At 39.0% G+C, this 22,663-nt stretch overlaps 1 protein-coding gene across 10 annotated transcripts in view; it reads left to right on the top strand.

Moving 5' to 3' along the window:
- The window catches only part of DLC1 (DLC1 Rho GTPase activating protein), a 355,265-nt gene that overhangs the window by 177,030 nt on the left and 155,572 nt on the right, over positions 1-22,663 (top strand). Inside the window, exon 6 of one of the 10 annotated variants that reach the window (XM_072950361.1) lies at positions 8,217-8,280. The exons of 8 other annotated variants lie outside the window; for them this stretch is intronic. In XM_072950361.1, the coding sequence (XP_072806462.1) occupies positions 8,217-8,263 (47 nt within the window). In that variant the 3' untranslated portion in view covers positions 8,264-8,280. Of the gene's footprint in view, positions 1-8,216; positions 8,281-9,716; positions 9,932-22,663 lie in introns of those variants that run through there. One more of the 10 variants, XM_006201160.4, reaches the window with a different exon arrangement.

Below are 22,663 nucleotides of genomic sequence, written 5' to 3'. Positions count from 1 at the left end.
AAAAAATCACATGCGTTTGTGGGTTGTGGGGGCATTTCCATGACTTTTTTCCCAAAGACCACCAAGGACTGCATTCCTGCTGCAATTATGAAAACAGTAGCTTTCATCTGTGCAAAACAAAGCTCAGCCAGGTGACCGCAAGGACATAAGGCTTTTCTTATTTTGTGAAAGTAAATTGGGAAGCTGGCTTATTTATTATATTGTGAAACTTTCATTGTTTAGTAATATTTTAAGCACCAAATTTGGGGGCCTTGAAAAAAAAAAAACAAGTCTTCTCAGTCTAACTAGTGACCCTGACTCTGAGATGGCACTCATCACTCTGCAGCTAATCAGGAGCCATTCTCCCAGATGGTCCCTGACAGCAGAGCATAAACAGAGCAGTGACTCCATCATCCTCACATGCAAGAAGTACCCTGGACTTTCTGTGATGTGGACAAAGGGACTGTGACAGAGAGATGTTAGAGATGTCTTTTCAAATGGAGATATTCTGACAGACAGACAAATACCTTCAGGCGTTCTGAAAGTGCTCCCATATGGAATGGAAGCTAGTTTTTAAAAAATAACTGCAGATCACAGATAGCAAGACTTTTTCCTGGAGGAAACAAAATGTAAAATTTCAGCAGAGGGGGTTTAGTTAGATTACAGATAGAAGTTAGAAGGAAACCATAGATGCATTCCCCCCCCCCCCCCCCCCCCGTAGAACTTAAATGAGACAGCACAACTCTATAGGAAGAATTCCACATCTGGAAAGTCTTTGCTCCATCTGTGGTAGGTTTCCAGCCTCTTGCTCTTTCTCTACAATTTCCCATGACTTCAGCTTACCTCCTTTTTGTTTTCTTTAGTGAAATTATTTAACTCTTAGGTATTTCAGGTTTTGTTTTGTTTTGTTTTTAAGAGGAAGGAGCACAAAGGAACACCCCATAATGTTTTTGTGATTCTCTAAAACTTAGCCTGGTTTATATTTCTATAAGTGTTTAACTATGTAAGTGATAGGGATGGCAAACAAATAAAAATCAAAGTGCTGGTCAATTCTATGGGATTATATTTTAGAAATACATTAGCAGCACTTTGATTTTTATTTTAGTGGATTTAACATTGGTCTTAATCTTCCAATTTGTGAATTTTATTTTGTTTGCCTCAAATAATAGGCATTAATATCATAGAACACATAGAAGTAAGATTACATATTCATATCATAGAATTCATTAACATCATATTTAATATAATTAAGAAATATTGTTTATGATTGAATCTTTATCTCACTAAATCCCTTCCTAAGCCTTAAGTAAGTTACATGGCAATGATGTTTGGCTTTTCTTTCCTTGTCTGTCCTTATACTTTCTCTTAGGAGTCTCATCCAAATAAAGATATGTCTGCACAATCTCCAGCCCTATTTACTCAGCCAAGTTCCCCACCTCATTTCCAGCCACCCCCAGGACTCCATCACAGGACTGCTCACACTCTTCACATCCTGCTCTTTTCTACTTCAGTGTCTTTGCTAATTCTCTTACCTTTTCCTAAAACTTCCTTTTTTGCTGTCTCCAGATTTCCAGATACACCTCCTCTTTGAAGGCTTCCAAGATTTCCACTACTCTAAAATCAGCCCTTTTTCCGGGAACTCTCAGTACTATATTTGAAGTTCTCATAAAGTTTTTATCCCTTCATACCCTTTATTATGATGATTAAAGCTTATTTTTCATGTTATATAATAAAATCCATGTCTGACTTATCTTTAAATGTCTCACACATAAAGAACATTTAATAATTTTTGATTGAAAGAAAAATGGCACTTCAATTGAAAATAAAACTGTACTCTTTTAATGCAAGGTTTATTAAAATGTGCCTCAGAATGTTCTAGAATATTTGTTTTAAAATGCAGATTCCTGGATTCCTCTTAGACCCAAGAATCTTAAATGTAGTGTACTATCTAGGGAATTCTTATCCACACTAAAGTTTAAGGATCATTGGTTAATGTCAATGAAACTTTCCAATTTAGTCTTCCTCCACATGCATGTAAATTTCAGTATAGGTTTCAAAGTTTGTACTGCATAACAAAATCCTAAGGCTTAAGTAAAATGATCATGACACTGAATGGTTAGGGAAAGGTTGTATTTTATTATAAATAAAACCAGGAATATTTCTGATATCTATTTTTACCAAATAGTGTGCTGGGCTTATAAAACTCTTTGAGACACTACCCTCCGAGAGCTTATGGTCAAGATGAGAGAAAATATACACACGTGAAAAGTTGATTGAGCAAGCAAAGTAATCAGAGATGCCCTGTTGTGTCATACAGTTTCACATATCTGCCATGAGCCAGCCTATTCATTGCCCAATCAAATAAAAACAACATTTTAAAGCAGTGGAAATAATTCCAAATGCAGACATGATAGGAGGAGATAAAAAGAGCAAAGACTTGTATTGAGGAGCTGGGAGTGTCCCACCACTCACATTCAATAAGGAGATGTTTATTTGGACCAAGTTCTTGTTTTAAATACAAATTCCTTTACAGCCCTACACCTTCCCCCTCCTCTCCTGGGACTAACCCTCATTTTGGAATAGCCCAGAGAGTATTGTCAAGCCCCTGACAATAGGATTTTCAACTTCTGTGAGATGGGGGATATTTGGAGGTGAATTAGTCCATTGTGCAGTGGTGACTCTGGACAGTCAGATGGAGGAAAGATTTGGATGACTTAGGGATAAGGAAGCGAGCTCAGTACTGGAGATGTTCAGAGAGAGAAATGAGGAATGATATAAACAAACATACCTAATTTGCAATTTTGGAATCCTAGATACAGCCCATGTGACACTGACAAATCACAAACATATATTGGTGACAACTGATATAAATATTATAATTCTTTAGTAAATCTACAGTCTTTACTTCCCCTCAGTGGAACCTATTATCCCTACTCTAGGTTAATCCAAGTCCAGCCATCTTTACTCACTTTCTCTCTCTTCCCTCCACTAGAGAGCCAAGGGCCAGGGATAAACGGGGAAAAGACTAGGAACAAATGATGTTGATATGTGCTGCTTTTCCTGCCTCTTCTGTTTAGTTGGCTCAGGATTTCCGTGTTCTAGACCCTGAGGACATATCCCTTGAAAATGCTTCCAGCATGCTGGGCAAGGTAAATAACAACAGCTAAGGGGCAAAATGGTCAAGAGACTCTAGACATTTAGGTGAGAGAGGTCACCTAGGCTGGAGTGATCCAGAGAGGATCTGGGGGAAATAAAATCTGTGAAAAACTGGAAAGGAAGATCTGAGACATTTCTAGGCAAGGCAAATGGTGTTGGCAAAGTTAGGCTAGTGGAATGCAGGAGGCAGGGTGATGCAATGGTGCAGCCCAGCCAGCTGGAACACCGAGTTTGTGTTTGGAAGGGGAGAAGATTGGAAAAATGGGATGAGTCCAGATTCCAACAGGCCTCAGAGAGTGATTATAATTTTCACTAAGAATAGTAAATCTTTTAAAATTAATCAGTGGTATTACCCCCATCTGCAAAGAGGTAATTTTTTTGTCCCAATCTCAATATAAATAAACCTAAGATAGCTAGTATGAATTGAAGTAAATACAATTTAAAAGCAATTCAGGTTGTTACAATATAGTGTAAATCTGAGTAAGCAGAGAAATTACAACACTGTAATTCTATGTCATAATGCTGGACTCCTTTAATTAATAATATACTAGAACTTTACACTGTGAGGAATAAAGAATAGGAAACTAACAGGATATAAGAAAGAATTAAAAATTAAAAGAAAATGAAGAGTAAGTAAAAGGGAATAATTTCCTTCTAAAGGTTTTACTGTATCTAAAATACCATTTTACCATTACAGCCTGTTCTTTTCTAAGGAAATATAAATTACAGAAGTATTATTTCTTTAGCGTTAGCATTGGTGAGGTATCCTTGTTGATTTTCTGTAGAAATTAAAAATATTTTAACCTTCTGAAATCATAACATAGAAGAAAACTTAAAATCATTACATTAAAAAAAATTCTAGGAGCATCACTACTCCCTCTTCTCATTCTCTAATAGCTTTTGTTTCCTGTCTCTGCCAAAAATTCCAGTATAGAAAATGAGTCAGCTATAGAAAAAAGAAAAAAAATAATTGAGAAGGGAGTAAACCAAAATAAATAAATATTTCTAAAGAAACATATTCAAAGCAACTGAGAAATAGCTTAAGGAAAATATTAAAATGGCCAACTATTGTACTAATAGTTAAGATTCTGTTGAGGTATTGTTTAGAAGTGGAATGAGACCATCTATCCCAGCAGAATCATTTGACCTATTTGTTCCACTTCAGTAGGAGAGGTGGCCCCATCCTATGTGAATCTGACATCCACCACCACCATCTCCCCCACTGGGCCACACTCAGCATCTAGTCAGTCCCCTCTAGCAATTGTGAAAATGCTGTCCCAAGACTGCAAAGCTGTCAAGGGGCAAGACTGAAATAAAGCTTTTCTTTGTCTTAGTCTGCTTTGGCTGCTTTAATACCATAGACTTAGTGGCTGATAAACAACAGAAATTTATTTCTTACAGTCTAGAGACTAAGAAGTCCAAGATCGAGGTGCAGGCAGATTCCAGTGTCTGGTAAAGTTTTCCTGGTTCATATCTTTCTTTCATATCATTCACTGTCTTTTTGCTGAGCCCTCACATGGCAGAAGGGACAAGGGAGCTCTCTGAAGTCTCTTTATAAGGGCACTAATCCCATTCATGAGGGCTCCACCCTCATGACCCCTCTAAAAGCTCTACTTCCTAACACCCCTAATACCATCACATTGGGGATTAAGTTTCAACATATGAATTGGGAGAGGTGGGGACACAACATTCAGTCTATGGCAGTTTCCTTTCTCATGGGCAAGGTAACTTTTCTCAGCCCAGGTGAACTCTGTTTCAGAAAGCATAGGTAGTAATGAGATTCAGTAATTGAAAAGGAAATAAGATATTGTTGCATCAGTCAGGAAGAAAAGGAAGTCTTTCTCTCTTTCCTTATATTTACTTCATGTTCTATTACACCCTTTCCTTTTATGCATCTATTCAACAATATGCCCCCACAAGTTGATTTTAGTCTGAAAGAGTATCTGAAAGACAGTGTGATTTTGGTTTATATCAGTAGTTGCAGAGAAACAGCCTCTGAACTTTTTTGATCACTCACTCCCATCAGTAAAACTTTCTGAGCATAGAACTCTAATATATATGTTTATTTATAAATTAGATCATAAATCACTATACTTGCATACTTTATGTATTTGGCAAAAATAGAAATATTTTAAGAACTACATACATAGCTATAGATTCTAAGACTTTCTTCCTGCCTTCCAAGGAGAATCTTGTTTGCCCCCAGGTCAGAGATCACTGATTTGAAGAAAATCGTCATCATGGTCTATTGGTCTATCAAGTATCAATAGATACCTGGTAGTTAGTGTACACAACTTTGGCTGGAACCCTTTGAAAACATTTAACAGAGTTTACCACAAGAGAGATTCTCAACCAAATTCAGTGTAACCTTTAGCATTCCAAATGCAGAAACAAATTAAGAAATAAAATTGCCACTTACACCAGAGCAAATGTACCAAGATGGTCATATTAAATAAACAAAATGCAAAACGAAATGGTCATTGGCAGCATGTAATCTACATGTTAGGTATTACTCACTGGAGTATACAGGAACATTTACACATTTCTCAGAGTTTCAGAACCTTCATACTATGAATTCTTCTCTCAGGCTCTTGGATACCTATATAATGTAAGAGAACTCCTTTTGTGGAGTTATAGCCCTTGAGACAGACCTATGATGCCAGGGTAGACACTGTCATTCACTAAACCTTCTGTCCTGTTGCAGGGGCTGGATCACTTACAGGGCTTAACCAAATGGAGTTTTAATAATTTCCTTCCTGTACCAAAGACCCAGATCCCTGTGTGGCAGTGACTCTTAATAAATGTTATATTTCCCATCATTATTCACATTATTCTGAAAGAACCTACCAACACTGTGGGTAGTCCTAAATATTCTAATTGCTCCAAAGAAGGCGTAAATGAGTTGAAGCAGCAAACAAGAGTGTCCATAAGACCAAAGTGGATTTATGTTCCACAGGCTTGGGAAAAAAGTTGTCCCTGCCATTAGATCAAAGCACAGGGAACCTAGAAACACTATAAAATTAACAATGTTGTTCATAGTAAGAAGATGAAATTTATAAATCAGACAAAATTAGATCAAAATCTGTAATACATTACTAAAGTGGAATAGTTTTCTTAGATGGAAAATATCAGGAAGATACTTAAGCCAGACTTTCCAGCTTAATATACTGACAAGAATCTCTGCTCTCCAGGGATCGGGAAGAGTTTGCAAAGCTTTCCTAGGTCAGAGAGCAGCTCCACCCATGGCTGAAACTAGCCCTTTATCACAAAAAGGAGCTGAGAAGCAATCAGAGCATAATGTCACTGTTCTCATTGCTCTTATAATTCCCAGTGGGATCTTGAAAAACACCAAGTGACTTCTCATATTCCCACTTCTCCCATCTGCCAAGCTGAGACCAACACTAATTATCACATACTGTCCTCCCCTCTCACAGTGACAGGAGACTTGGATCATCTCAAATTCGTGGAGATAAAACTTAAGGAATTATTCTGTAAGCAGTGGATTCTGAAAAGCACACTTTCTGTGTGGAATATTTCTAATGGCCAATAAATGCAGACCGTGAAAAATAAAAATAATTTAAGGTTGACTATATATTAGAAGGTTTTTTACACCATATCTGTGATTTGTGGCGAAGATTCATTCATAAGGACTTGAAAAGCCTTGTGATGAAATTTGGATTTAATGAGTTTTCAGAATTGAGGGGCCAAGTTGCCAGCCCTACTCTGGGCTCTGGGAAGATCAGTAACGAAAGGTCACCTTGCTTGAAACCATTTAGTTGTGTTCCTCTTCTCCAATAATCTGTCAATAAAAGTTACATTTATGTTGGTAAATTTCCTTTTTAAATATAAAAACCTTTTAGAGATTTTGGGTTTGTGGATTATTCTACCTAATGGAATCTGTACTTAGGATAAGTAGACTTTTCCAAGAAGCTAAGTATTAGGAGTATTGTCCTGGAATGAGAGTGCTGCAGAGGAAGAGGAGGGTCATTCTGGAACACTTTGGAGATCAGACCTGGATACTCCATCATTAAACAGTATGCACTGACTTGGACTTGGTTCTCCTGACTTGTTGCCCTTCCATTTCCATAGCTGGGATCACCTAAAACCCATCTGAAACTCAGGCTTCTTCCGCACTGTAGGTCCAGTGGTGGTTATTTGACTGCAATTATGGAGCTTTGGCCCAGAGCTTATTATCACCTGAGCCTAGATAGCTCTTCATTATGACTTATTTCTGGCCAATTGCTATTGGGAGGTTAATTAGCTTTGAATGCAGACAGCTCTGGGTGTGAACTTTGTATCTGCCAATTACTATCTGACCTTTCTCAATCCTTTTCTCTCTGTGCTTCAGCTTCCTCGTCTCTAAAGAGGAGATAATCACATTGGTAGTGGTCTATACATGAGTCTATAGCCAATGCTAGAAGAGTTTGTGGTGCATCATAGGTACTCAGTAAATGCGATTTCCCCTTTATTGCTTCCCCTTCCTTTTTGTGTTTGGGTAAAGGAAAGCTTTGGGTGGTTATAGTCAGTCACTCGGCATGACTCAGATAATCGGTTGTTGATATCCATGCTGGAAATGATTGTATGTTATTGACTTTGTCATATGGTTCTAAAAATTTAGCTGAGGTCAGTGCCTAAGAGGAGTTAGGAGTCCAAGCTCCCTTTCCTCCTTTGTGCTCCTTTGCACATTCTTGTGTCATAGAATACATCACACTATTTTGAAATTGTTTGTGGTCAATGTGATTTCTCCTCTTCAAAGACAGAGCTGATATCATTCATCCTCAGTGAACCCATGCCTAGAACAGTGTGTGGCTCACTGCTCATGCTATGGTTGCTTCATGCTGCTCCTCTGCAAAGGGGTCCACATAGACCTGTCCTGTTCAGCTTGACCAGGAAATGAGTCAACCTGCTTCAAGGTGCCCAGACCTCTTTAAAGCAGAAACACACACAGACAGAGACACACACATACACACATACACACAGAGAGACTTTGGGTACTTCATTTTAAAATAGAACCGGGTATTAGAGATCAAATTTTTTTGAGATTTTTATCGAGGCTATTCACTTGGAATTGTCTCCCACAGATACAGAGGTCTACGTACTGCAGCAGTCGGTACTTACTACCTCCTGATCAGTGCCCAACCCAATGATAAGGCAAAGAAGTAAATATCTACCAAGAAGTACATTCTCGGTTGGAGAGACTCATGAATGTGAACAATCTGGGAACAATACATGGGTTACTAGTAAGCAGTGGTACTAGTGTTAGTTACAACTCGTGAGCACAGCTGCAGTAATTTAATTATCATCCTTTGTATAATTCAGTTTTCAAAGTTGATGGGAAGGAGGATGCATGCTGTAGAAATTCAGACATGGGATGGGTGTGGGTTGAAAATGATTTCATGTTTAAAATTATTATGAAAATAATTAATGAATAGCATTTGCATGGTGCCTTACTATGTATGAAGTGCTTTTACAGCATTATGTAATTTCACAAAGGTTATGAACTAGCCCTTAGGTACTATCTGATGCCAATATTAAGCTTCCATGCCAAACCTTGAAAGTTTTAAGATTGGATTTAGGAGACAGTGAGAAAAGAGAGGATTATTAATGCACTGAAAGGCAGAAAATCAGTCAAATTAATTGGCAAAGAAATAGATTTATTTGGCATTTTAGAAGCTCAGAAACATACCTTGTAAAAGAAGCAGTTGGCCCATGTTCTGATTTAATGACACTTGGCACTTAAAAAAAATTCTTTTGGGCAGAGATTTTGATGTGCAATTATAATGATGAAGTTGGCTTACTTGGAACTAAAAGATTCACAAAACCAGGGGACATTCAAACCTTACTTAGGGGCAAAACCTAGAATTATCTGATTAAACCACTGAATATAAGTAGATGTAAGCATAGTTAGAGGGGAAATATGAGGAGCTGTTTAATGTTTCCTTTAAAACTCAGGTGTCTGTTTCCTAGACGGAATCTAGACTGATCTGAAGAATGCTCATTACAGCCATATCTCCTTCCCACAACCACAGCCAAAGGTTGAACTTTCTGTCCCATAAACAGCCTAATCTAAAATCAGGAGTCAATAAAACAAAAATGAGTTAATCAAATTCAAATGTCAGTGACAATTAACCTTGAAAGTGGAAGAGAACCCTACCTGCCACCCCTTGTCACCCTCCCTCCCTTTTCAGCCTCCTGCCTGGCCCTTCCTTCCAAAATGCAAGGGTGCCTGGCTTGCCAGGGTAGGGGGACAAGTTATTGAGTAGACCGACAGCCATGCTGTACCAAGTCAGGTTATTGGATTACACAGGAAGCTAGAATCATCTAGACAGCCACGAAGGCAGATCAAGAGCTGCGCGAGGGTGTCGTTGGCTCATTTGTAAGCCTTTCCAGATGTGGCAGCCGCGCGGACTTGGCGGCGGGCCAGGCGGCCGCCTGCAGTCGGCGCTCCCCGGGCCGCAGCGCGAGCCGAGCCGCAATGCCGGGTTCCTGAGGGTGCGGGGCTCGCGCGCGGCTCGCTCGCCCCCGGGCCCGGCGCGCACGCAGCCTGGCCGCCTGGCACGGCGACAGCCCGCAGCCGGGGAGGGACCTCTGCAGGAGCAGCCCCGCGGCATGGTCGCCGCGCCAGGGCGGCGCTGAAGTCCTCTGTGGCTGCAGCGGATGGGGGAACCTGAGGTCCACGTGATGGCGCGGCCCCTGAGAGCCCCTCTCCGGAGGTCCTTCAGCGATCACATCCGAGACTCCACGGCCAGAGCCCTGGATGTCATTTGGAAAAACACCCGAGACAGACGGCTGGCAGGTGAGGCGGGAAGGGGGGAGGGTGAGGACGACGTCTGAAAAGGAAAACAATTAAATATATAGACACAGTTATTAATTCGGATAATGAATGATTTCATCAGCTGGATAAAGTTCATCACTGTCATGGCAATGATTTCAATCTCTCTCGTTCTAGCATTTAACGTATGTGGAGTGGTTTGGGGTTTTGTTTTGTTTTGTTTTAACTGCAACGCCTCTCTGGTTTTTGATCTGATTATTTCTAGATAAGGTTTAATGAGAGAGTTGTTGTTCTAACCTTGAAAAGAAAAGCAAGGTCCTTTCGAATGTCAGGAAATTAATGGTGATGAACACCACAGGCAAAAGCACCGAGGTCTTTTGGGCTGATGAGGGTCAGCTATGAAGCTGGTCTGGCAGGAGGTGGCCTGGTGTGTGTGCAGGAGGGGGGCCTAGGAGGCTGAGTGGCAGGGGAGTGATCTGCTCTGCTTGGTGAAAGCCTGCTGGTATTTCCTCTGGCAGCCTAGGGCTGCTCTGAGTTCCAAGAGGGTGTCAGGTATGCTAGAGGCAGACGTTTGAAATATAATAAAACATAAATACAGTGCGCAATTCAAATGTTCTAAGGCTCATATGACAGCGACCAAATGCAGACTGTTTGAAGGGGTACACTAAAGAAACAGGAACTTCTGCCTGATTCTGGTATTAAGAATATTCATAAATTGATATAAAATAGCATCTCTCAATAAAAATAAAAACCTCTCTGAATCCAGGGACAGTATCCCAATAGTGTTTGATGGCTCCTTCTGTTTGTTCTCTTAAGTCTGTATATGTAATGTCATCTGCATGGATGGGTCAAAAGATTATGTTTTCTTAACCTTTTTGGTTGATCCAATTGTTTTCCGTATACAGAATGAAATTCTAAATGGTTAAAAATATCAGAAGTGGCCTCCAACTATCAACCCAAATTTCTGTGCTGTGTGTTCTTGATAAAAGGCCACTTGACTTTGGCCTAATTGTCCTGACATGACTTGAAGAGGTGAAAGTTAAGGTTTGTGATTGTGATGAAGCAGATTAGGGAGATAACCTGCCAGTTACGTATCGTTGTAGGCTGTAAGTTTGTCTCAAATGCTCACAAAAATCTTTCTCTCTGTTAAACTAAACATTATTGCCCAAGATGAGGAGAGAGTAAACAATGTCAAATCTACCATAAGGTAGGGGAGAGAGAGTAAAATATTTTGAATTTAATCATTCTGTTATGGCTTTAAAGTAAAATATGATACCTTGAAGAAATCCAACTTTATAGTATGTTTTTTTAAGGTGGATTATCTAGTGATAACAGTTTCCAATTGACCAGAGGAAGTTTAAGACATAAGATATAGGAATATAAAGTCCTTGACTATGATTGGTTGATTCTTTTAGAAAATGGTTGCTTTATTGTTGTTTATCTTGACAAATACATTGTGCCAGATGGAAAGATTCAAGAAATAATGTCTTATTAAAGATAACACAAAAATGTCTTATTGTGGTTTGGTGTTTTAATTTGAGACTAAGGCTGATTAAAATGCTTCTGCTTCCCATACTTCCTCTTATATTTTCATAAATGAAGAGGTTTTTACAGCTGTTGATCTCTTTGAATAAGGATATTATCCCTGAAAAGTTGCTGTCTCTGTCTTGTCATCTGACTGTTACATGTTAATGGTCTATATGGAGTCAGTCCGAAATACAGCACTGAATGAAGACCATTTAGAGAAAGATAGTTACTTTTTACATGTAATGAAAAGTTAAACATTTTCCCATCTCTAACAGCAACTAGGATTTTTGATTTTTGCTCCAGGTCCACTGAAGGAAGAAATTCTTTATACTGTCCGGTTTCTCTAAGGCAAATATGACCTCTTGGGTAACTCAGCACAGTAGAATGTTGAGATACAATGCTTGAAAAGAGAGGACTTTGGCTACCACAGCTGACTCTGATTACTGGGGACTCTTTGTCCTCCCCTGTGGCGTGCGGCTCATAGCTCAATCAAGTGGAGACCGATTTGGTACACATCCATACCTTGAATGTACTTCCTTTCCCTCAAAGTTCTCTGCACCCAATCATCCCAACTGACCAAAGGCTAAATATTAGTTGCTAATTATCCACAAAAAGTCACTTCTCTAAACATCAGATACAGCCTTTCTTTTATATCATACCACTTTGCCCTTACTTACAGAATGGAGGGTAGTAGAAAGTCCAAACTTCCTGCTTCTCTTACGTTGTTAAATGAATGAGGTGACAGGTAAGAAGTGTTTAGCAGCCTCTGAAGGGAGATACTTCTCTTAATAGTACTTGAAATGTTACTTCCATGTGGATCATGACCTTGATGACTTTCATCAAGTTTCTCAAAAACTAATCTGAGATTTCAGTTTCTTTCAGAGGTTTTACCTGACTAGAGTGGCCATGAGACAGAGTTTTATGTTTCCTTGTTAGGTATTTTCTCTTTCAATCAGTTTAGCTCTCTGTTTGTCTCTGTCTCTCTGTATCTGTTTCTCTCTCTCTGCGTGCACACATGTGCACACACATGTGCACACCCCCCCCCATAACTTAACAGTTCCTAGCTCTTCTACCTCAAGTGATGTAATGTACGCAAACCATCATTGACCTTTTCCTTGCCCTAAACTCCCTTACATATAAAACAGGGATTCCATCTGTTATTTTTAAGAATCCAAAGCCTTAGATAAACAAAATACAGAATTGCTGTATTGAAGGAAAAGGCCTTCAAGCCGTGAGGAGGGACAGAACAGATTGTCTTAATTGCATCCTCCTCCCTATGTAAGTGCCTTTTCCTGCCCAACCCCGGCCCGCAGGAGTTCTCTCACTCCTACTCGCTCTCCAACCGTTATTCCCAGTCCTTGTCTTCTTTCCTAAAAGCATAGGATGGCACTACATTTTCAGGGCATTAGAACTTTGAGGTTAACAGTGGCAGACAGATGGGGTTGACAGCCCTTCTCTGGGCAAATCAGACATCCATCTTAATGCCTCTTCCGTGTCCTTACTGCTCCTCTCGGTGGAAACAGGGACATATTGGCTTCAGGGAGCATTTCACTTCTTAAAACTTGGTGCCCCTTAATCCTTTCATATAGGGCTTCTGCACCTTTGTCGTGCCAATGAATCTCTTCAGCTTTCTGGTGCACCCTAGGGACCACTTCTTCCAGAATTACATTTTTAATGTATAAATAAAATATATAGAATTATAGCAGAAATCAGTTAGAATGAAATAGAGTGATCACAGTATTCAAACCAAAAAATTTTGACAGGGCACTGTAACATGAATGAATTCTATCGCAAGGTATTGTGTTTAAAATATAGGGAAATAAATATAAATTCAGTGTTTTTTAAAGATACCAGTGTGCAGATTCTTATTGCTCAGCTATAATTTATGGCATTAAACAGTCATCTTTGATCCATCTTCTTGTCACCAATAATTATAAAAAGTCCTGGGGAATGGCACCCATATCTGGGTGGCCAACATGCAAATCTTCAACCTTCCTGTTTGGTAGCTGAATGAGGCCAGCAACATCACATGAACATCGGTGTACAGAAAAGCCACCATCATGTGTGATCTGGGGAGCGGGTATGACAACTACTCTAACTGGGGAGGAAGGATGAGTGTGGATGATATTTGGTGATCTCTACAACAACTGTAATGTGATTTGGAAAAGTCTGGTTCCTATTGGTGACAAAGTCACAGGGACAGCTAATACCATTGCATGTGCAGGATGGCAGTTTGTCAACATTCATAACTGGAAGAAATGCTAAATTTCAATTAAAGTTTAGTGACAATAAAAATGTAATTTTCCTTCATCCAAGTTCATGGATGCCTTGAATTCTATCCATAGACCCTAAATTAAAAATCCCAACTTAATACTTACAGTGGCTTTCAAATACCTCTAGTCAGAAGTTCTTATAGACTGAGATGCTGGGCTCTCATACATGAGAAGGGTGGAAATCTTTGATGTATATTTGACAGAGCTCCACAAACAAGTTTGGACTGACACACCAATAAGACTGCCTCTGAGGCAAAGGGAAAGAAACTAAAATTCAGATGAGAAAGACAGAAAGAGACTGAAAGTAAGGCAAAACCCAGACGACCTATGTACCATAGCTTTCATCAATTTGGAAGTGGAATGAATACATAAACCAAAAATAAACTAAATATTAGTTCTTATTTAACAACATCTAATAAGGTAAGAACAACTTCAATAATATAAAACTTTTATAAAACACACTGATTTTTTTAAAGTATTCAACCTGTTCTCCCTATTAAGGAAACATGACATAAGGGAAAAAATTCTAAACACTTCAACCTCTTATGAAACATGTGTCACTAGTTCCATTGCTAAACATTTTAGAGAAAGAAGAGAAACTAAATTGCCTATGGAGTAGTCAGGACACTTTAGACCAGTCTCAGTCCAGGTGAGGTTCAATGGACATAAAATAAATGCTTCAAGTATCAATATTAGGTTGGAAACCCTCGCCCTGGGTTTTGTTGAGTGTACAGCATCTTCTGTCTTTTGTGAAATAGATTTTTACATTTCAGCTGACCAGGTCTCCAATTCACCAGCAAAAAGAATGCTTGACATACTGTGTAGCATATTGGTTCTCCGTGCAGTAGGGCATCAGGAATTCTGGCCCATTTCCCATGACAGGCAACCACAAACACTGACTCCTGTGAACTGTTTTCTGCTCATTGGTTCACCGTGAAAAGCAAGTAAGGGCAAATAAAATGCCTTTTAACCAAGAGTGATGTATGCCTCAAAATATGCAGACTCCTCCAGTAAACAAAGACTTCTCTAGATGTGTGCAACACGATAGAACATTTCAAAGGGCCTGAGAGACAGCCATTAATGAGGCTTCATGAGACATGGTCACATTCCTGGAGAAGGATGTGAGCACATATTAAATTAGATATTACTGTTTCAATAATGAGAAGCATATTGACGTTGAGGCCAGCTTTGATGAGAAGAAGCATAATATCAAGTCTCAGAGAGCTGGCTGTGACATCAGACTGCCTGTGTTTGAATCCTGGTTCTTGTCCTCAGTAACTTTGGGCAAGTCAGTCTGTTCCTCACCAATATAAAAAGGATAATGGTACCTGTGTCATAAAATTGTTTTAAGGATCATATGAGCTACTGTGCAAAGTACTTAGAAGAGTCATTGGCATAAGTGAGCCCTCCATCAGTTTTGGTTGTTATAACTCCTTTTTCCTTTGTGCCCTGCTTCCAAAGAAGCGTCACCACTATAGCGTGACACCTCTATAATCTGCCTAAGTCTTTGGGGCAAAAATATTTCAACCAGTCCAGAAAATGAGAAGATAACATTTTGATGGCAAATGGGATTTACTTCTGTACCTTTGGAGCAAAACAAAGAAGACTCTAATGAAGGTGACTTTGGGGCCAAACTTGCTGAAATCCAAAATGAAGTGGCTTGAGAATAACTGTTCACGCTGCGATGAGGGAATCAGTCCTTACATACGTGTTTGTCAGGCTAGATATACAGTATCTGAGAGTCTTCCCAAGCGAGTTGGAACCTGCTTGGAAATTGCTGTATAGATGGAGCCAAACAAGGGAGAGAGCAGCGGCCAAGCACGTGGCCCAGCTCTGCCATGGGAAAACGTGTGCTCAGCGTCAGGACTGCCACTCGAAAGGGATGTTTCCCACACCTCCCCTTCTGGAGGGAAACTTCTGTAACTTTCTTCATTTAGAATAGTATGTGTGAGCAGTTTGCATAGTTTTCCAAAGGTCAGTATAATTGCAATGACAAGATGGCGTCCGAAATCAAAGGCTTGGTAGGAGGAGTATATTCATTAGTCACATGGGAAGCTGCATCGTGGAGCCAAAACTGGATTTGAGAGAACATTCCACTGGAAAGTCTCTATTCCAGAGGAATGATTAAGGAATAGACTGAAGTTAAACTTGACATTGTATGTGTTTTCCAATTTCTGGTTCTCATCACTTCTTTTAAGAATGATCTGCATTCTTGAAGAAGGAGGATTTGCCATCCAGAAGGTGTGTGTTGGAGATATCTACCTGCAACGATGATGAGTTCGCACTGATCCTTCTGTGCTCTTCCCCCGTTGCTTGTGAACAAACACTGATGTTTTTGAGGCATTTACTTGGAATTATTGATGAAGATCTAACCATGGAAAAGACCAAAGTTCTTCATCCCCTTAATAATCACACTCACAACTGTAGTGTTGATTTCTTTTCTCAGGCACAGCCAAAGATTAGGCAGGTAATATGACCTAAACTTTTTTGTAATACGAACTAAATGTGGCACCCAGCAGTAGGTAGCTATTATCATTGGATGCTTTAACAATGACAATAAATATAATAACAAAAATTCAGTTGCCATTTGATTACCTAACTAAGTAACAGAACCTATGCTGAGAGTTCTAAAGGCACTTTCTCATTTAATCTTCAGAATAATCCTGAGAGATATGCACTACTATTTTTACTCCCACTTAAGTTAGGGTATTTTTTGGTAGCACCTTAAAAATCCATTGGTGAGTGTCCATGGGCAAAACTCAAAAATGTTCAGAATCTGTCCATCATCACTAATTAATCTTACAAATATTCATTGAGGACCTGTTGTATGTAAAACACCATGCTGGGCACTGAAGGACACCCAAGGCAGACACAATCCCTAACCGCCAGCCATGAAGATGACATCTGAATTCTATCTTTGAATTCAGGAGGGTCCCAGCATAGGGAAGATAAACTCTATTTCATTAAGGAAGAACTAGACAGTGTCTTTTGGACACTGAGGGCTGTTTGAAACTCATAACTGATTTGTTCTTTAAACCAGTGACTCTTGGGGGAATGAGAAAAGACACATTTGTAAGGGGCAGTATCAGAAAGAACACATGTGGCTTTTAAAAACACACTCAATCCATTTATTGGTTTCATAGTGCAAACTACATCTTACAAAATGCTGAAGATAGAGAAAGAAATCAAGGGTGGGAGAGAGGGACGGGACATGAGTCTAAAGGTTGAGGAACACCAGCTTAAACTGCTCTTCTGCACATCCCTGTGGGCCCAACTCCTCCCATGAGCAGAGTAACCTGTAAACATAAATAAATCAGACCATCAGTGGGTGTCCCCGCAGAGCCAAGGGAGACCCTCTCTGCAAAGAAGGATCAGACAAGCTAGTGCATCTTTGAACTGGCCACTCTCCTCATGGGACAAAGACTCAGTATGTCCAAAGTGCTATGAAGTCATATCTTTAATCATTTTTTAAGATGAGATGCTGACCTTTTTTCAAAGTTGAAGTGTACTGAAGTTTAAATATGTCTATCTAAAATGGGATGCTTTTGACTGATTCACAAATCAGAATGAACTTTATTGGAAGTTGTGCTTTAAATATTTCAGTTTATGGACAAGATTGGTCTCAACGTACGTGGGCTATAGACCTAAAGTAGATTGTCCTAAGTCTTTTGTTATTCCACACAATTTCTTATGGAACCAAAGTGGAAGTAAGGACATCTTTTCTCTCCATGATAACTTTAAGGGATATTCCTATTTGGATTTTTAAAAGAAAAGAAAAATTATGATAGATGAGTTGTATTAAAAACATGACATAATCATTACACCACAATAAAAATATGGCATAATTATTATATTCTTTAATGTTTACCAGTCACCAAGGTTATATTATACTCTGAGCAGAAAAATACTTGAGATAATAGAATTTAAGGATTAAGAATACAGAGTGAAGCAATTCTATAGCTTCCTATATAAAATGTTCTCAAAAATTCTAGTCCATTTCAGGTCAATAACATTCTAGATTGCTTTCAATAATTTGAAAATTAATCATCATCTACCCAGTGCAGATGTTGATTAAATCAATGATAAAATTACCAAAGATGGTATGAATTTGTATTAATATTGCTGTTACCAGTTTTCACACTTTAATTAAAGTCTATTTTGCATACTGACAGTATGTTGATGTATCATGGCCTAGTTCTCTCTCAGAAGTGATTTCACCACTATATTCTAAAGAATCTAGTTAATTATGGCAGCTTACTGTTACCAGGTAGTGAGGCCAAACAATGAAAGAAAGCAGGAAAGTTTTAAGGTTGAACATTTCATCTTTAAATAAAGGGGCCTAGAAACAGAGAACGTCAGACATGGCTCAGACATTGTACTGTCACGAAGGCAGACAGAATGTCAACTCTGAAATGAAGAGTAACAGAGGGTTTTTATACTGGATGGGCATAACCTTTTTCTAACTACAAATTAGCTAATATTGACTGTATGCTGACTCTGTGAAAGGCACCAAGCTAAGTGATAGAAAAGATACAGAGATAATTAAACACTGTCTCTGGACTTTAGTACTCTAGAGATTATTTGGCAGGAAAAAAAGTAAACTGCACAGAAAAGTAGACTCTAAGGCATGATTTGCCAGATAACCATAAGGTACTTGCTGAGCCAGTCAGAATCTGTCTCCCTCCCTCCTTCCCTCCTGTTTTTCTTTTCTTCTTTTTCTCTCCTTCCTGCTTCTTTTTCTTCTTCCTTATCCCCTCCCTCCCCCTACCTCTCTCCGCTCTGCAGCATGAACTGACTGCTGATCCATGTGCATTTTAACAAAAGATCCATACTATCTCATCATTACTTAGTGGTTTTTCTGTACTTTGGTAGAGACATGCTCATTTGCACCCTGATGAACATCATTTATAAGTGAAAATTTCCTTGACATAACTAACTTTTAAAGTCATAATTACCACTTTCCCACTATTACTCATGGAAATGAAATCACTTGAATCATTGAAGAGAAAAGCCTTCATGTCACTATGAGAATGTGACAGTAGTGATATGTGTGCACACATGCACCAGGAGGGTGTTAATGCATTGCATATTGAAATTTTTTTCACAGTAGCACTGGTATATTCAGTAAGTTATTTGGACGTTTCTCAACATTTGAAACAAAATTTCAAACTAGTAACAGGGTTGATTCACTTGGTTGCTTCCTCCAGTGAATAAAAATTTTAAAAAAAGAGTCCTCCACCATGATTTTACTCCAGGGTAGGCAGGGAAGCAGTAAAGTTTGCCTTTCTTAGAGACAGTCATTGACCCACCCTTACATTCAGTATAATGCACATGTGTTCCAGATGGAAAGTCCAATAAGGGCTTGGGAGTAGCAACCAGGAAGTAGAGAGGGTAGATGGCCATTTTCATGATTTGCCAAGATACTGACCCTTCTTCTCATTCTTTGACAGTAAAAATATCTTAGTGTTGAATTCCGTGTCATGAAAGAGGGGTGGCAGTTTTGATCCTTTGTTGCAGGAGTTTCCAATTGGCAAATTATTTCTGTCAAGAACAGGAACACTCTTAGTAAAAAAACAAATCAACAGCGTGTAGGTAATGGAAATGACTACAACATAGCAAAGAAATATGGCATTATTATTGCTCGCTGAAATCTTCCTTGGTGATCTGTGAACAACCTGACTCCACAAATCACTTTTCTCTCTCTTCTCTTGCTGTCTCCATAGGGGGTTTATTATTAGTATGAGCACAATTAGGCAACTGTGCACACACACAGGCACACACAAACATACACACATCCCTCAGGAAGCCATGACTTCAGGAAACCTCTCTCCATAAAAGATTAAGGATTCCTGATTTACTGGATGCTGATGTAAAAGTCACAACATAGCATCTGGCTGTTGACAGCTTAGGGTTGGGGCAGGGGTTCAGCCCATTTAATGATGTCTAGACTTTGTTTCATCTTGTAGATTTTTTTGGTGACATATTTAGGCTTTTGCAGACAACTCTCAAATCTCTGACTCAGCATTCAATGTGGTTCAGTTTATCATCAGCCATCATCTCTAATCTGGTTTTGAATAGCAGGATGTTGTAGGTCCAGATTGAAGTGTGACCTCTGAATGTTTTCCATTCATGCTTGATTACTATATCCCAGAGGTCTAGACAGTGTTATTGGTTTCTCACCAACATAAATATCTGGGGAAAAAAAGAGAGCTAAACTAGATGAGTAAGGACATTCCTAATATACCTGCTCAATATGCTGCATTTAAAATAAAACTAAAAAATGAAGCCCATCTCATCTTAAAGAAGATGCCATCAAACCTATTTTTTTCAGCTCTGATAAGACAATCTTTGGAACTTTTCGCTGATGAAAACAAGTTTGAACGTGTCCTTTCAGACTACAGTAGAAACATCTTTCCTTTGTGCTATGACAAGAAGCTAGGATTTCATTTAGTGAATTCCAGCCAAATGAAATTAGCATGCTCACGTTGACTCATGTGTAGCTCCTGGGTGGACAAATGAGATGATAAACCAACAGGGGCGGGAAGGGAGGTGATGGGACCAAACACACAGCAGTGTGAAGATGAGTTATCATATCAGGCCTTCTCGTGGCTATTTCACACAAGGAGATTTTTGTGTTCTAAGAGTTATTGATTTGTTGGAGCTATGCAGAGGGCTTATTTAGGACAGAACCCACCACAGTAGAATACTGTGCCACTGATTCACAGGGAAAGACTGAGACCCTTTCTTTTTTACAGACCACATGCAGCCAGTCACAAGCAAAACTTGTCTGTGGCCATGAGCAACAGGCTGGAAAGTGTAGGGAGTGGCAAGACAGCCCAGTGTTTGCCTTATTAGTGCCCCGTGTATGCAGATGGCATGTACAGAAATAATCTGAGAACAACACTGGCAATGTTACACTTAGGATATTGTCAGTTTGTGAAATGTACTTAAAGTAATGAATTCCAATTTATGTACAACATCGTGTGCATAATATTAAGCTTCTTTCTTTCTTCTTTTGTTCTTTTTTTCGCTAGAGTAAGAAAGGACTATAGGGAAAGGTTTCCTTTAGTCCCTCAGTGATCATTTGTATAAATTGATGACTTCGAGCCCAGGCTATGTTTCCAGCCAAAACTCTTTGGCGTGGAGTAATCATTGCACAACTGAAGGTAAACATAGAGGGTAAACCCTAGAAATACGATTTCAAAGCAGAGCTGAAAATCTATTGCAAATGCCCTTTTGCCCCATTTAAGACAGTAACAACACTCTGTGACCAGCCACTGTGCGCATACCCCAAGGATTAGCCAGCACCTCAGAGCAGAGTGTTAATAGGCTGGGAAAGGGGAAAAAATAAACATTTAATATTTTAAGAAAGGAAGAAAGGAAAATAAGAAAATGGAGTCTGGAAAGACCCTTAACATTAACAGGGAGGTTAGGGCAAACCACTGCTTGGTGATGCCGCCAGGACAGTTGGGTAGAAACAGCGCACCCACCTCCTCAGTCAACGCCACACACATTCCGAGTTCCCATTCTTGTGAGGCCAATTCACAAAAAATGTTTTTATTTCTGTGACCCTGAGCATGACTCCCACTTTGCCCATGAAGTATTCCCAGAGTGAACCTTCCCGGCCTTCCGTCTTCATTAATCCCACCTCCGACCCACACATACCCTGACTCTGCAGCTTCTTTTGTGACTCTCTGTCTTTTTCTTTACCCAGATAGTACTGAAAATGAGCTGCTGAGTTGGATCTGCTCAGAATGCGTTATCTGTCCTGTGTGTGCCTGCTTTCTTTTCCTTGCTCTGTATTTTTCTCCCTATTTGTACTTAAAATATTTTAACTGATTAATAAAACACCGTGACGTGAGCTACCCACTTGGGTCTTTATGTAAGTGTGCATGTTTTTGAATCACAATAACTTATGTAGCATTCCTGTTTTTAAATGGAGTCTAAGAAAATGACATTTTGCAACTGTTATTACAATGGAAAAAAGCTGACCCGTACCTTGGACCAGCTGAGTCTAAAGGTCAAAAGCCAAGTGCTTTTAATAACTTTTTAAGAGTAGGTAATCCTTGCTCGCTTTGAAAACTGAAGCGTGTACTAATTGCTTTTGTGAAATGAAGGTGATGTTGCTTTAGCTAATGGTGCATGCAGTCCTGCCCTGGGACATTTGATCACAGTGTCTCATGTGGCTTAAATTGCTGTTTTCGTAACATACTTACTGTTTTTTCTTTTTATTTGATACAGTTCAGGTACCATTTGAAATCAGGACTTCTGCTTTCCATAAACCTTTTGTCCAAAGACATCTTTACTATGTTATCAGTTAACAATAGCAAGATTATTATTATTAAATATTGTAGACATACAAGGAAGCCATGTATCAACCACTAACTTAATAAAACGTTAAAATTACTGTCTTAAAATTTAAAATAACTGTGTGCCCCTTCTGGATCCCATTTTATCCCACTACTTCCTCCCAAACTCCCTCTGAAATTCCAGTCCTGAGCTTGGTGTTTAATCATTCCCATACTGGTTTTTACTCTTATTACTCATGTAAGTAACTCAAAACAATGTTAATTATTATTTTTCACTTTTAAAAGTTTTAAGTGGTACAATGCTGCAGATATTCTGCATCTCACTTTGCTCATAATTATATTTTGAATATAATTTTTATCATTTAATTTTTATTGAAGTATAGTTAATGTCCAGTATCATATATATGTGTACAATATAGTGATTCACATTTTTTAAAGTTATTCTCCATTTATAGTTATTATAAAATATTGGCTATATTCCCTGTGCTATGCAATATATCCTTGTAGCTTATTTTATGTATAATAGTTAATAGCTCTTAATCCTCTATGCCTATATTGCCTCTCCCCCTTTCTCTCTCCCCCTGATAACCACTAGTTTGTTCTCCATATCTGTAAGTCTGCTTCTTTTTAGTTATTTTCTCTGGTTT

This window comes from Vicugna pacos, chromosome 26, assembly GCF_048564905.1.
Source record: "Vicugna pacos chromosome 26, VicPac4, whole genome shotgun sequence".
NCBI classification, from domain to species: Eukaryota; Metazoa; Chordata; class Mammalia; order Artiodactyla; family Camelidae; genus Vicugna; species Vicugna pacos.
The sequence above is the reverse complement of the archived record's forward strand: the minus strand, read 5'-3'. Positions and strand labels throughout refer to the sequence as shown.